Source organism: Aptenodytes patagonicus, chromosome 5 (genome assembly GCF_965638725.1).
Source record: "Aptenodytes patagonicus chromosome 5, bAptPat1.pri.cur, whole genome shotgun sequence".
Lineage (NCBI taxonomy): Eukaryota > Metazoa > Chordata > Aves > Sphenisciformes > Spheniscidae > Aptenodytes > Aptenodytes patagonicus.
This window is the reverse complement of record NC_134953.1, coordinates 50,207,500-50,223,238: the sequence shown is the minus strand read 5'-3', so window position 1 is coordinate 50,223,238 and position 15,739 is coordinate 50,207,500. Positions and strand designations below refer to the sequence as shown.

At 42.2% G+C, this 15,739-nt stretch overlaps 1 protein-coding gene across 9 annotated transcripts in view; it reads right to left on the bottom strand.

Moving 5' to 3' along the window:
* CEP350 (centrosomal protein 350) overlaps positions 1 to 14,122 on the bottom strand; it is an 82,843-nt gene extending 68,721 nt beyond the window's left edge. For 6 of the 9 annotated variants that reach the window (XM_076339678.1, XM_076339687.1, XM_076339686.1 and 3 more), the window contains exons 1-2: positions 11,538 to 11,682; positions 432 to 517 (exon numbers count right to left, since the gene is read on the bottom strand). In XM_076339678.1, coding sequence (XP_076195793.1) covers positions 432 to 507 — 76 coding nt within the window. In that variant the 5' untranslated portion in view covers positions 508 to 517; positions 11,538 to 11,682. Of the gene's footprint in view, positions 1 to 431; positions 518 to 11,257; positions 11,293 to 11,537; positions 11,683 to 11,974; positions 12,034 to 14,070 lie in introns of those variants that run through there. The other 3 variants (XM_076339679.1, XM_076339680.1, XM_076339681.1) reach the window with 3 other exon arrangements.
* Between the last annotated feature and the right edge of the window lie 1,617 nt (positions 14,123 to 15,739).

The window sequence follows — 15,739 nt, the reverse complement described above, 5'->3', positions numbered from 1 at the left end:
TCCAGTTCAGGGAGACAAAAGTGCTGCAAGTCATCTTAGTGGTAATGTACTACTGTTATTCAAGGGTCTTTAGCCCTTTACCACTTTGGAACTGAGCAAGAGTCAGGAGCAACTGCCTCTCAGGCACTTCTTTCAAGAGTCCCCAATTTCTGCTCCTCCTCTACAGCATTAAAAAAAAAAAAAAAAAAATCTGTGTCTGTGCCATCTTGGCAACCAAATCATAGGCTGGCAATTCCTAATGCAGATCAGCAAATACTCTGCAGATCAGAGGACGAAACTGCTATCTCTGCAGAAAGGAAGCCATATAACACATGGTCTTAGCTTCCAAATTGAGGCAAGAAAATGCTTTCTATAAAAACTCCCCAAAGTTTCGAACAACTCATGATAAAACATCTTCCAAAACAAGGCAATAAAACAGAAAAAATCCATACCTCTGGTAGAATCCTTGTTTTGGTTATGCCTCGGGTTTTGTAGAGGCACCTCATTCGACTTGTTGCTCCACATCATGTCAATTTATCTACAAAAAAAATGCTCACATAAGAATCAAAAAGATATAAAGTAAGAACAAATGTATCTTATGCTAAAGAGAACAACCTTGATCACTATGATGAACGTTCACCTCATACAATGATTTCAAACTCACATCATGAACAAAATCAGAAAATCAGCACCAAATCACAAATGCATTTACAGCTTGCAGTTGTTCAGAAACCACGTAATTCTGTGGATAAAGAAGGGTTTGCTTCTGTTCTTGTTTTATTTGCTACAAAGAAGAGTGAACTTGATAAAAGGAAACCCAGAGGTCATGCAATTTAGATCATAGTAGTAAGTATTCCAGCAAGTCTGAAGATGACCACACTGAAATACTGCGTATGAAGGGGTAACAGAGGCAGCACTACATGGCTTGAACCTATAAAGGTTTGGCGAAAATACCTAATTCCACCAATGACAGATCAATGTGTCAACTATCTCTGTTAAAGGAAAAGGCAGAACAGAACTGTGCAGCAGGACACTACAGCCAGGAAAAAAAGACAAGACTGGAGCTGCCATTGTTTTCCTGTGAACTTCAAAGGCAAGACTCCTAGTGAATCTAAAAAAGCGTGAACCCCTCTGAGTAACAAACCAGGCAGCCACTATCACCAGAGGAGTTTTTAATAAAGGAGAGGGGGCGGGGGGGGGGGGGGGGGGGAAGCTACTCAATCAGGAAAGATAATTTTTAAAAGAAAAGGCAGGTAATTTATGCAAATAGTTATTTCTCATTACTTTCATTGCAAAAGATGGGCTGTCATAGGTAGAGCTGTAACAGACTTTAAAGAAGTGCTATATAAGAAAAAAAAGTAAGTTTAAGAGATCTAAGAGGAGCTCATACAGCCAACAAGAACTCTCGATTAGTCAGTACTGCCGCTACCCTCTCACCAAGCACCTCCCATCTGGTGGCACATGCTTACTGAGCTGTCTTCACAACAGACTGAGGACATTTCTGTCATGGAAAGAAAAAATTAGGTGACCAGAGAATTCATACAGGAAGTTCTGGACCTCTGAAAGAGTCATAAATGCACATTTTCCTCTCTCTTCCCTCATACACTCCCAGATAGAATTTTTCTTATTTTCTTAATTTCGGAAAATTTCTTTTGCTTTCACTTCCCTACATAGTGTGCCACATAAAAGGGCATTCAAATATAAAGGTCATTCTTCTGATAAAAAGTGACCGAACATCTGACAAAATTAACACTGTGTACTACTTACTGGAACAGATCATTCCCTGTATATTTTGTGACAAGGATTTTTATTGTGTATGGTTTTAAGGATACCCCCAGTGATCAACAGTGAAGCTTGGTCCTCACATTCAGTCATATAGCTTGTATTTATGGCAGTAAGTTATCCCACAAAACTATTCTTATGCCCCAAGAAAGACTATCAGTAATAAGAACACAGGTCTTCAAAAGACCTTTAGTTCTGCCTTTCTTTAAAGAATCCAAATAAATGTTAGAAAGAGTGTGGAAAAGGTATGTGAGCTTATATATGTAGGTACAGAAACACACACATACACACGCATTAGTGAAGTCTGCAATAATGCAGAAATTCTAGAAAGAAGTGGGGGGTGTTTTATTTTTTTTAACTATCTAGTTATGGGCAGCGAGCCAAGTGAAGTTAGAAAATTCTGCTTCTAGCACAGGTGCTGCAGAGCTCATTCATGCAGAACCACAGCTTTGGGCCTCATGTCATTCATGCTGTAAATCATAACACTGCCCTGCCCTGGAAATCATCTAATCGATCTTCTCCATTACTGGAGCAAAGAGATGTTGCGCTAGAAAAGTAGAAAACAAATATTAATAAAAATGGGGGAATTCTCCATACGGAACCAATTTTGAGAGCTGCTGGAAATGTCATATCATACCATTATCAGTTTCTTGCCCAAACATAAACGTAACAAAACCTACTCAATATGTAAATTTAGCATAAGAGAACTTCTGGACAAGCAACCATTTCTTAAGGGATTAAGTATCCCTCTTCATGTAATTGCTTGGGATTTATTCTTATCATTAGAATTACTAGTATAGATAGGAGAACTTAGTCAGGGACTAGAATTGTTCTCATTATTATATATACACAAATCTATATAGTTCATTTTACGATGCCCCTGTGAATGTAGTATTGTAATATACTCTATATATTCCCCAACTCTCTACAAAAAGTACCAGATTAATTAAAAAAGTTTGAAATTGCTTGTTATACCTTTCATCCTGACACTCAAGTAAAAGCTGTCAGTCCTTTGCCTGAGCTGAACAGAACACAAGTCAGACAAACAGTGAACACACTTTTGAGAACACCTTAGTTCTACTAATAACTCACAGATGTGTGCTGACGATCACTAATGGTCAATAATTCTGTCTCAATGCCTTGGTTCAAAAGTACATGATGCCCCTCTATAAAAGGCCACTCAACCTCTCCTCCTTTCTGTACAAGCTGGGAAGTAATCACAAAGCATCCCTCTGTATTTCTCCTAGTAAATACCTGCAGTGCCAGCCCCAAGTGTACAATATGACTCCTACTAGCTTCAGTGCAGCCAGCTGAGATCCACCAAGCAGTTTTGCTTAACTCAGGTTGCTGCTGTTTGAAAAAAAGACACGTAAGAACTGAGCATTCTGGAGCTGTCTACAGTTTCAGGAAGCCAACACTGCAGTAGCTTTCAGTTGCGATACAATCTTCATAACTATAACTTCGTTTGGGTTTTAGATGCCCCTCTCCCCCTGCTTTGGAAGGGTGGGAGAAATTTATCAGCTTTTCAAAACCTACCTACTAATCACGTTGATTCCCACCAACCTTTGAATTCCTACAGATTAATAGAATAACTTCTTTCTATTGTCACAGTTTACGTGAATAAGCAGCACCTTACACAAAACAAGTAGTTGTATAATTCAATACCCTGCCTCTGCAAGAAGTTAAACCAGACAGAGAAGACACTTTAATGCTATCAAGAGTACACTAGGGGGTTGGGGAGAAAAAAGAAATAAATTAAGACACAGTTGCCATGTCTATTTATAGGATTTGCATGCAGGGTAGTGGACCGGTTAAACACTAAAATACACTGAAATTAATACTGACTAGAAAATAATACTATACTAAAAAATTATGCAGTTTAAATTATATTTGAAAACATATTTTACATCAACACAAAAGTTGTCTCAATGTCACATGAAAAACTTTAAGAAGAAACACACTGTAAAAATTACATTCCGAAATGACTGCTTCAAAAAGATTTTTTTTTTTTTAAACTAAATAATCTATCACTATTTAATACAGAGTTTAAAGGAAGGGGGTACAAAAAGCAGCTTAACAGATGAAATGCCAAAGAACTACTGAGGAGACAGCAGTGATGGCAAAACGTTATCCGCAGGTTGGATAACACTATGAGGATCTTAAAAGTTTATTGAAAAAAGGTGGAAGACTGCAGAATCAGCAGAACTGATCTCCTAGTTATTTGGTTGTTCACTAGTAGATACAGACATCCTACACAGGTTCATTAAAGTTTGGTTTGCCAAGCCTTGTCTTGGGTTAACGATTAAAATACAAATACCATTGTGTTCTGACATTTCAATCCCACATAAAATGCCCATCTCATTCTCTACTCATTTGTCCAAGACAAAAAAAAAAAAAAAAAAAAAAAAAAAAAAGTACACAAAAGAAGGCACAGCAGAATTGCTGTAGATAAGGACCTAAGTGTAAAGTACCAAGAAAAGGACATACTCCGAACTCCTGGAAGAAACTGGGGGACACACCCCCCCCCCCCCAGACTCTTCCATGAACACTGTTCCTACGGGAAGACACTGAAAAGGACTGACAGATCAGAAAGAGCATGAGATCAGAAAGAGCATGAGAAGGCACCAGAAAGGAGGAAATGGAAACTAAGAGAAAAAACACTGCCAAATAAAAAAGACGAGAAATGAGCACTAAATTTACTCCCAAACATACCAAGGATGGCATTGAAAGGTACAACAGATAACAAAATAACAAGTCAACATGGTAAGGGGACAGCATTTTGAAAGGAGCAGGAGATATGAAAGTAGAATATGCTTAGCAAAGGTACACAAAAATGTCAAGAAATGAAAAACAGAACTGGGAAAAAAGAAATGTGGTGAGAGAAGCAGGATATAAAAAGGAAGAGAATGGAGAAAGACAGGAAGGAGAGAAAAATTGAATGAACTTTTGAAGAATCAGCACAGAGAGCAGCAAAAAGGAAGAAAGTGGCATATTGGTCCAATTGTAAAGCTTTTCAAGCACCCTCAGTGTGATTTTTTTCTTAGCAGCACAACCTTGATAAGAAAAGGAAAGAGGAAACTCAGAAGCCATGGCACTGAAACAAGGAAACGGGAGAGGAAACTGAATCATACAGACTCAGAGAAGGCAGAGAATGTGAGCAAGAGATCACTTATTTTCACTAACATTTCATGGTTATGCAAAAAAAAAAAAACCCCAACAACCCAGTATGCATACAGAACAGTATTCCTCAACACTTTGTTTCTTATAAAAACACAAGGGATAACAAATGAAAGGGATACCACAAAAGAAAAGATGAAGCTTTGCTAAGAGTAGGGAAAGAAACAAATTTAATATTGACTTCTATGGGATATTCATAAATGTTTAATCCCCAAGTGGCAGGTTTTGCTACAAACTGGGTATACAGTGCATGAGGCCAGCACTTCACACAGTTTAAGCTACAATAAGGCAGCAGTGCCAATAAAAGAAGCCATCTTTTCCTTTCTTTATGCCTTGGTCTCTCTTGCCTTATTCAGGCAGAAAGTCAATGGGATTATGTGGTAAAGCAAAGTGGACTGGGAATCTGGTAAGGTCTGAAAGTAGCTTTTTTGTTCTTTTTGCTTTATTAGTTTTAGCTATGTCGTACCATAAGCTACAACCTCCGTGCAAGCAGAAGGAGAAGGAATGGAAGAATCAGGGAACAGCCGGATGAGTCCCAGTCCTGTACTAGCTGCTGTCATGGTATCATAACCTACAGTCGTTCCCCAAGAGCAAATGCCTGAAGCTGCTATTGCCTTTACCTCAAGGAGAGTGAGCAGGACTGAGGAAAACAAGAACCATTCCCATCACCTTCTTACCAGTGGAGATACCACCGGAGCTCAAGGGCACCGCGGGAGTCTATACACCCTGCTCCAGTGTGTCCCACTGCACCCACGCCTCGCACAGCACAGACAGCTTGTCCATGGGGGAAATGGGCACAAAGACATATAAAAGGTTTTAGGCATGTTTTTTCCTGTTTACAAAAATATTTTAAGTTTCCATGTACAAATAATTGAAAGTTGACTTCTGAATCCTGAAGATCCTCTGGAGCTCGTGTCTGTGCAGCTACAGTTCTGCATTACTGGCAATAACAGACACACACAGGTGGACAGACACAATCAGACCTAGTAGAGCAAACTATTTTTCTGAGCCAGCCCACTGAAAGTGATGGAATTTCTATTTAAAGATGCCAGAAACACTTTCCACGTCTCCTCAAATACCACCGAATACAATTTATGATGATATGCTTGAGTCTGGAATACCAATACCTTTACCTATTCATTCTTCTGGAATCCCGAGCTTTTACCATACTGCATTATCCCATTTAAATGAGAGCTAAAAACATCCACAATACGTTGTTCTAAGACTTCTTTTTTTGTTATGTTTATGGGCTTTTTAAGTGGTTTTTTGATACAAGCGTAAAATACCTTTTTTTTTTTGGCCTTAATACATTTTCAGAAAACTCTGTCTCTCAAAGCAATTAGATGCAGGTGATTTACTGACCTTGCTCAAGACTGAGGACAATTTCCAGTGCAACGAACAAATGTACGACGAATTTGTCAAAAAAGCGCCACATCTCCAGAATCTATAGCTGACTCTGCAGAATCAGACGGGTCCTACCCCCACCTTCTTTCAATGCTCATTTATATAATAAGCCTTCAAATGAAATGTATTTCAGGGGCAAAGGTTCTGAAAGGAAGTTAATATTCAAAAATCCAAGTACAACTCCAACTGCTCAATGCTTCACAGACACAAACTTCATCTTAACACTTCTCCACCATAACATGTCAAGTCTGTAATCTCTGCTTTGCTCCTCCAAAATTACTTCTGCTACAAAATTGGGTATTTTTCTTCTCATGATTTTTAAGTGGCGCTGAGCTAAAGAGTCAATGGGTTCAAACTATTCAGAGTGCCTTCATAGGTAGTGTTGTTGGTATTTAATCTGACTGGCTGCTAATACTATTCGACTTGGAAATATTTTACCAGTCCAGATTGCACTGCACCTCATGAGCGAGGTTGTATGAAATGACGATGGACACAAGCTGTATGTAAAGCTGATACAAGAAAAAGCTGGAAGTAACAAACACCAACAATGCCCAAGGAGCTTGTGAATGTTAGCTGCTCTGAGTAAAATTTTAGATAATATTCAGTATTTTGTCTTGTAGTGCAAACAGTAAATATACCAGAAGAACTCACATTCCAATCATTATGACTTTGGAAAATAATAATTAAAACCAAAAAAGCTTCAAAAGTAAAAGAAATATACCAATAAAATTTGACCTGTCTTAAGCTGGAAAAACATAAAAAAGCTTTTAGGGATATTAAGGTAGTAAAAAAAGAAAAAAAGAGCAATCGATACACCACACACTTGCAGACAGAAAAGCAGTAAAGAATTTCAAAGCACATGTCACTACCTCTAACTGTTAACCAGGAAGATAAATGACATCAACAGTCATATATCCATCAAATATCAGAAAATATAGTAGAAAAATACAAATATGTTTCAAGAGCTCTAAGATTAAATCACTGGCATCAGTCAGCTACTAAATTTGCATCCAAACTATAGTGAAGATTTTTCTACAAATGAAACGTTACTGAATCTGATTCTCTCCAACTATATGCTGAGGATGGACATTTACAACGCACTTCTGCTATGAGAAGACATGGCAACTTGCACAAGCATCCCTGCCTCATCACAAGGGATGTAAAAGTGATGAAAAAAAAATGGCACTAAAAATGGATTAGCAGTTTTACCGAAAGTAAAATGCATTGAATGTCTTACTCTGCTGCATCACATGCTAGGAGGTACTCTGAGGAAATCTATTGAAATGAATGTTGTGACAGCTAGCTTAACTTGATTCATTGTTCGTGAAGAAATCAGAGTACAAAGGCACAGAGAATGCATCCATTTATTAAGGAGATGCACACGAGGGTTTGCCTATCCATTCAGAAGTTCTGCATTTTCTTTCACTTCAAAGATCTTTGCATTTATGACAGAAAAGAAAATAAACAACATGCCCTAGTTTCAAGAACGAATAAAATACTCCTGCATTTGTTTCCTTGGCCTTCATAACAAGAGTTCACTCGTCCCATCTCCAGTTACTAGAAACTGCACATTAGAAGATTTCAATTCTTGCAGCCCATAATAAATCCATTCAGCAGAATATGCTCCAATTCTTCAACAAGTCCTGTCTTTGAAAGGCCAGCATCCGCTATCCTTCATCTCACAAGGAACGCTCCACTGTGAGGGAGTCTTCTTAGAACTGACAGGCAATCCTCTTGGTCAAGTCCAAGAACCAGACCTGCCAATTTTGAGATTCTGAGACAACAGCTTTCAACTGCTCAACAATACCAAGGACATATGAGCAGAACAGCAACTTCATGTGCAGCTGTGTCAACTGCAGACTGATCACTATTTTCTTTCAAAGTGGAATAAAGTGCATGAAAACTTAAGGGAAAATGTTCCAAATGTCACTTTCTGAAGTTTCATGCCTTTGCTCTGAAATTGCATTCAGAAGTAGTGTCTGAAAAATGTCTCAGTAACAACATGAGACGTCAAAAAACCCCCACCCCAAAACCCCATGACAAGCTGAACAGTGACCACCAGTGCTGTCTCTGACCTGGCATTACAAAGACTGATACCAGGACTCTGCCGAGAACACTTTTTTTTGAACTAGCTAAAAACAGCAATAAAATATTTTCTCATACTTAAATAATTCCATCCCATTAAATGCTTGAAGTGCCTAAACCCTGAATCCAGACTTTTCTGTTTCAGTATGACAATTCCACCCAACGTATTTGCTATTAGCAAACATAAGACATCATGTTAATATGACTGGAAAATATCAGAGAAAAATGTAACTGTTTTTTAAACTTCTACACTCTTTTGCCATGGATCGGACTTAGTGTGAAATTCTGCCCTTAGTGAGGAGTGTTCTTACGAAGATAAAACATAGCCAGAATTTCTGTTAGCGTTCAGTAAGTTTCAACTGACCTAGTATAATTGATTAGTTAATTTATTTGCTCTGTTCTTCCTCCAGTATATTGACAAAGGTTTCAGACTTACACATACAATTAATTTTATTTTCAATCGAGTAGTCCATTAAAGTCTATTATATAATTAGCACAATGATACACATATATCTTCTGAGCACTTACATCTATGGGTAAGTTTTACACTCAGACATTCTGATCCAGCCACATGCCTAATATATTAACTGTACTGGGAAAGTTTTCTCTTTGCACTCAACTACCAAAACCCTTCTGTTATCACTATTATACCACTATACCTGTTCTCATATTTGTTTGAATAGCATGAATTATATTAGTTTAAGTACATCAGTAGCACAGTTCAAACAGCACTACTGTACTGATAAAAAAGTCACACTCCTGATGTAAATTTCTAAGGTAGAGTTGAGCAGATTTAGCAATTTGACAGTGATGAAGGAATGCATATATTCCTCCCTACCTTCCCTAGCAATCTCGCCACTCCTCTGTGATAGACGCAGTGCTCATCTGACTGCATCACAAGCCAGTTCAACTCACTAACCCAGCAAAAAATTATTCACTTTTTCTTTTTTTGTTGGGTTAGTTTTCTACCAGTTTATCAAACTGAATCAGGTTGCTGCACAGTCAATGCCAAAACTGGTCAAAGTGGGGGAAAAGAAGCAGCAGCAAAACATCATGCTCCCTCACCTTACATTGTGCAGCTTCTCCTAACTGCCATGGATACATATATAGATATATAAAATAGATCTAGCACTATGTGCACTAACACTCCTGATTTCAAACACATGATGTTAATAGGACTAGTGCCTCATCTGGGCACACTAAAGTCAAAGAGACTAATCACATTAATGGCTTTCTGCACAAGCGTGCTTGATACAACATAAGTTTCTAGCAGAAACGAGCAGCATGTCTGGTAGAGGGGTGCAAGGAGATGCAGAAAAATCATTATACCCGAGTCAACAAAACCTTTAGAGTAGAAGTGAATTCCAAGATTAGACTCTTAGCCATTTAAGGGAGGCTTTTACTATGGTGGCACAAATCGCTGATGAAGTTATTTCAAGACATGAAAGACACTGTCCACACTGGGACTGTTATACCTGTAAAGTCTTCCCAGTGGTACAGTGGCAAACTTCAGCTATGCACCAGCTCAGCAAAACAAATTCATGTAAACAAAACTTTTTATAGTTTTAAAATCATGGGGTTTTCAGTTATCACCACACCTAGGCTAGGGAGTCTACCAGAAGATCTACACCAATCAGCAATATAATTTCTGCAGTACCTTGGCCCCTTGTAGAAACGTGTCATTGCTACATAAATTAAGTTGCTTTATTTACTGGATGCAGCATACCTTTTCTGAAGGTAGCGTCACTCACAGAAACTGAAGCCTTCAATAGTTTACAGTGTTTGCGTGGCCACACCCTCAGTTGCATTTAATTATCTAAAGCATTACCTAATGAAACTGTTGTAGCAACCAGAACTATACGAAAGAGCAAGCAGTTCACATAACTTAGCCTGCCCATGCAGACAGTCTGACAGAACGTTTCGAGCTCACATGCGAAACAATGAACAAGTGCCCAAGCATCTACAACTCCACACGTTTGCCCCACGAGTACTACACTTTTGGTCGCCATAGACTCTTGAATGAGTTTTGAAGCCTGTACGCTCTGTAGCCCTCTGAAGTAGTTTAAGATGACAAAAATACAGAATTGACTGGTCAAGTTGTAAATTTTCAATTGCAAGACACTGGATCATTCATCTACCCAATGAAGCTATTTGACACATAAACCCCTACATGCACATACGTACACAATGTGCCAGGAGACTCTTGATTGCTGAAATACAGCTTATATCCAAAGACAGAAAGAGATAAACTATTTCAGAAAAACTACATCAACAGTAGGCATTATACCACAGAAAACTGCATCCGCAGAAAACAAGCCACAGTCATACTAGTATAAAAACCTTTATGCCAACAACAGCCCAAATGAATGGCACCAATGAAGTCAGAAAACGCTTGGGGCAGCTGTTACCCAGGGATGTAAGAAGCACTTTAAGCGGGCGGACACTGAGCGATCCCGGTCCTCTTCCCCCAGCCCGGCAAGCCCCAGTCCGAGGGCAGGAAGCCCACAGCACAGGCATAAGCAGAGCGTACATTTAAACTTTAAAAGCGCCGTCACAAGCCTGACCCGGTACAACGGGACGGTTTCCGAGGGGAGCGGGGGCCAGCCGTGCTCCGCCCGGCCCGCCCGGGCTGGAGAAGCAGCTCGGGAGGCGGACAGCGAACCGGAGCCAGCACAGCTCCGCAGAAACACCCGGTTTCGGCAGTTTTCCCATACAAGGCAAAAGGCAACAGTGAAACTAGAGCTCCCCTACCCTCTCCCTTCCTCCGCTACCCCCTGATACAATAAGCAGCAGAAAACAAATTAAAACTAGAAGAAGAAAGAGACTTAACGGGTAAGACGGGTAAAGCAGAAGACGTGGGAGCCCGGCGGCGGCACCAGCAAAGGCCGAGCCAAGTGACAGCCGGCAGCACCGCCCGGCCGCCGGCACTCCGGGCCGCCAGTCGGGCCCGCCGAGCCCCCGCGAGCAGCCGAACCCGGCCCCCGCCGCCGGCCCCGCCCTGGCTCCACCTCGTTCGGCGTCCCGGCCCCTAGCGGGACGGCAGCCGCCAGCGGCGCCCGGCCGAGGGCGGCCTGGGGCGGCGGCACGGGCCGCTCCCGGCGTCTCCTCACCTGGTCGCGGCGGCGGCGATCGACGCCCGCCGCCCCGGGAGCAGGTCCCGGCACATCCCGCAGAAGCAGAAAGAAGGGCGGCGGGAGCTGGCGGCGCCCCGAGCTCGGCTCCGCTGCCCGCCGGCGCGCAGCCCCCTCAGCGGCGCCAGCCCGCCGCCATTACCGGCCAACGACTGACACGGAGCGGCGGCAGCGGCGAAAGCGACGGCGCGGGGCAGGGCGGGAGCGACCGGCAAAGTCTCGCGAGAACCGGCCCGCCGCGGACCTTCCCAACGTGGCGGCGTCCCGCCGCTCCCCGTCCCCACCGGCGGCCATGTTGGGTGCGGCGCGGCCTCCCCGCCCTGCCCCACCGCCTCAGCGGGCCGCAGCCGAGCAGCGGGGCTCTCGCCCGTGGCGCCTCCGCGAGCAGCACCGCGGCGGCCCCGCAGCCCGCCTACCTTGCTGAAGCCGAGGCCGGGCTCCGGGCCGGGGTGAGGAGCGGAGCCCGGCGCGCCGCGGCCCCGGCGCCGCGCTGCAGGTGCACCCTGAGCGGCGGGAAGGACTGAGGGCGGCGCCGGCCGAGCGCACCTTTCATGGTGTCCGGGAAGCCCACGCAGCGGCGCGCCTGGCCCCAGGCGAGGCGGCCGCCGGCGGCTGCCGGCCTCGGGGCGGGGGCGGCCAGGCTTCCCGCCGGGCCTCCAGTCACCCCCCCCAGGCCCGGGGAGATTCGAGCCCTCGGGCTTCTCTGGGCCCCAGACCCTCCCTCAACCTCAGAAAAAATAACGTTTTCCAATATTTTCTTCAAAGCTTCCCCCCCCAGTTGTGCAGGCTTGACTTGCCGGTTCAGTCCACATGCAAATCATGTAAAAATAAAGAGCTGTGGCAGAGCTCTCGGTTTTGATGCAAGAACAGGACTTCGCAATGTTTATTAAACCACTGCTGCAGAGCAGTGCCAACGCTGATGCTGGCATTCCTGAAGCAGCTCCAGTCAAAACTAGGGCACCATTTTTTTTAGTCATTTGTATTCATAACTAAGTCATCTTTATAAAAATAATTGGGTTTTTTGCAAAATGAAAGCAGCTCTGATTACAGCCTCCCAGTTGCCAAATTTAAGTTTAAATAAACAACATTTGCAAAACTTCACAGAGATGATTGAGTATCACCAGCTTAATTTCACTTCTAACAGGCATTATAAACCCGGAAGAGTTTGTTATACTATCTTCTATTGCATAGATTCCACCCCAAAGATGCATTAAAACCACCCACATTTCAAAAATAGGTCTAAGATGTTATCCAACTATAACAAAATCATTTCCACTGAAGAAGGAAAGCCATTAGAATAGGAAAAAAAGAAAATCTTCCTACAGTTATTTTGGGAATGTCTCCTTCAGGGCTTGTCTACAACTTCACCAGTCTGGTTTTCAGTCATTAATATGATTGTTTGACTACAAATACCAAATTTCTTGGGGGAGCACGGGGGCAGAGAGTTATCTACCCCAACCACTAAAGGATCCCTAAAACTACTGGAGCTTTTTTCCCCCCCCTTTATTTTTTCTTAACTAAAAAGGATTAAACTATTTTTACATAGCCTCTCCTCTTGTGAATAGTCAACATTTTGCATATAAATTATTCCAATATTGGGAACACCTAAACACTGAGAGACCATTACAGCTGTGAAGCTTAGGCAACACAGAACTTAATCATGTCACAATTACAGGATACCCATTTAACCTTAATTTGGCTCTTTTACATACACAAACTAATTACAGAGTGTATTTTCCAGAATAAGCATACCTCCTTTGAAACGAGGTAAGCTTGAGATGTCAGTAGTTAAACTTTTGAAAATGATTTTGTTTTGCCAGATGAGGGAAAAAATAGGTGAACACCGAAGTCGAGCACAGGTCCAATGGGAAAAAGTGGTAAGTAGTGACTAATTCCCTCCCAAGTCCTCAAAGAGCAAACTTGCTCCTCCCAAATGCAGAAGACTAAGTAATAATAATGACAATTTCAGTCAATAAGAACAATATTGCTACAGTGTATGGGAACCCTGATTGCAGACTAGGGCAAATTAAATTATTACATTCCCTGTCATCACCTAGTGTTTGCTTAAATTTACTGCTTAATACTGCTGGATTCGCAGCCTATTGAAATTATTCAGCGCTTTTGTAATGCACTACCTCTTTCATTATGCTTTTAAACATAGTTTCTCTTTTCTGCTCGGAAGCAGTTAATCTAGTTTCACGCTCCTCCTTTTCATCTTCAGGCAAACAAGGCATCGCATTAGGATTTTCTCAAACATGAAAATAATTTCAGTCAGTCAAATAAAATTAAAAGGCAACTACTGTTTTTGCTTCTATATGGCTTCTATTTAATCTCTGTATCTGTCAGTGGAACTTAATTGTAAAACTTTTGATTACTTTTTCAAAAAGATTCCCTACCGATGGACATAAAGCTCTGAGAGGCAAACATCACACGAAAAAAGAAGAGAAAGACATTCTTATGGAAAATGCAATCATCTTGGGAAATTCTCCAAGATTAGAAATAAACTGTTTACCTGCAAACAGCCACAGCTGAGAGAAAGGGAAGAATCGAACACACTCCAGTTTGATGAACTGCTCACTAAACTGCAAAGCAATGGAGATAACTGCAGCAAGCGCTGCCCAAGCACTGAAAGTGGTGGATGGAGACAGACAGTAAGTTAAGCATAAAGAGCCACAATCTCATCTTACACTAACTTGGTTATTGCAGCTTTAAGAGAGAGGTTTGGAAAGTTTTCCACTCCATACTACTCTTGCACACCCCTTCTAAAATTAGAAAGGGGCAGCTGGCTATTGCAGCCAAAGCCCCCCAGACTCTCTTCCCCCCCCCCCCCCCCCCCGCCTTTCCTTGACTGACGTGGCTCCCAAGAGCCACAGAGGAATTTGGGGAAGGGTGCTTCCACCTGTTGGACATGGAATGAGGTTGTCCAGGCATTCAATTATAAATCCAACTGTCAGGAGCTGACAATAAAACAGGACACAGGACAGCTGTGAGGACTACAGGACACCCCCCCCCCTTCTTCTTCTACATACTCCTACAATTTTGCAGTTTGTCTTGCAGCAGAAACAATGCATGAAAAATTGTTCTCTGCATGATTTGAGCTTATAAAATAAAGGGATCACTTCAGATTTGTTCTCATAGTTTTCCAGCTGTGCAACAGGGTCTTAGCACAGAATCTGGCAAGTTGTTCATGTATCATTACACACCTCCAAAACCAGATTCTTTTTTCCTAAATACAGCATGCTGGCGATTGCACTGCAGATGGTTTGTATAGCTACAGTCTGTACAGCAAATACTTTTATGCCTACCTTAACATGGAGCTCACCTTGCCTTTTGCCCTCAGTTTGAGCTGAATCAATTATTAGTTCAAAACATTTTTCAAAAAAGTTATGAAAACCATGACTTTTTTTAAATTTGTGGAAAATGAGCAAATGCTTTTGTTGGTGTGAAAAAAATGGGGGAAAATATTAGTCCTTTTAACGAACCTGCTTAGCATGCTCAAAACTCTACTGCTCAGCGCAACATGACTCAGAGCAGGGTGTGAGAGACAAGGTAACAACAGGCGGGGCTGCGCATTGTTCTCAGTCCCTTTTACAACATCCACTGCTGAAGGCAATATGGGTATTGCCATCCTCTAGGTGTTCAAAGGCAACAGCAGGAGTAGCAGAAGAAGGGCCACACTCCACCTTCCGCCTAGGCTGGCTACCTGCAAGGGGGCTCTCGCCAGCTGCAGGTGTCTGTCTGCTCGCAACTCAAGGAACGGTTTGACTGCGTTTTCCAGTCCAGTTTGCACAGTGCTGGAAATTTTGTCTGCAAATTGGAGTGTAGCTGGTTCTGTTCCCCAAAGATCGTGTTCTGCCCAAAGTTTGTATGCTGTAAGCTCACAGAACAAGAAACATCCCCTTCTCAGTCCCAAGGCCAGACCTGGTGTCTTTGCTCTACATAAGCACATTTTTGCTGTCGCAGACTATTTAATTTGCTGAGCTGCTGACAGTTAGGGACAGCTCAACTTTAGAAGTGAGATTTCTCTAGAAGAAGCCAAAGTATTTTACAGTTTGGAAAACATCAAATGGCCATGTTTGCTGCAGGCAATGAAATAATTATACAAAGAGGATAGTAATCAGCTGCCTGTGAGCAACACAGACAGACATTACTCTTCACCTCTGGCTGAGGAGGAGTTACTT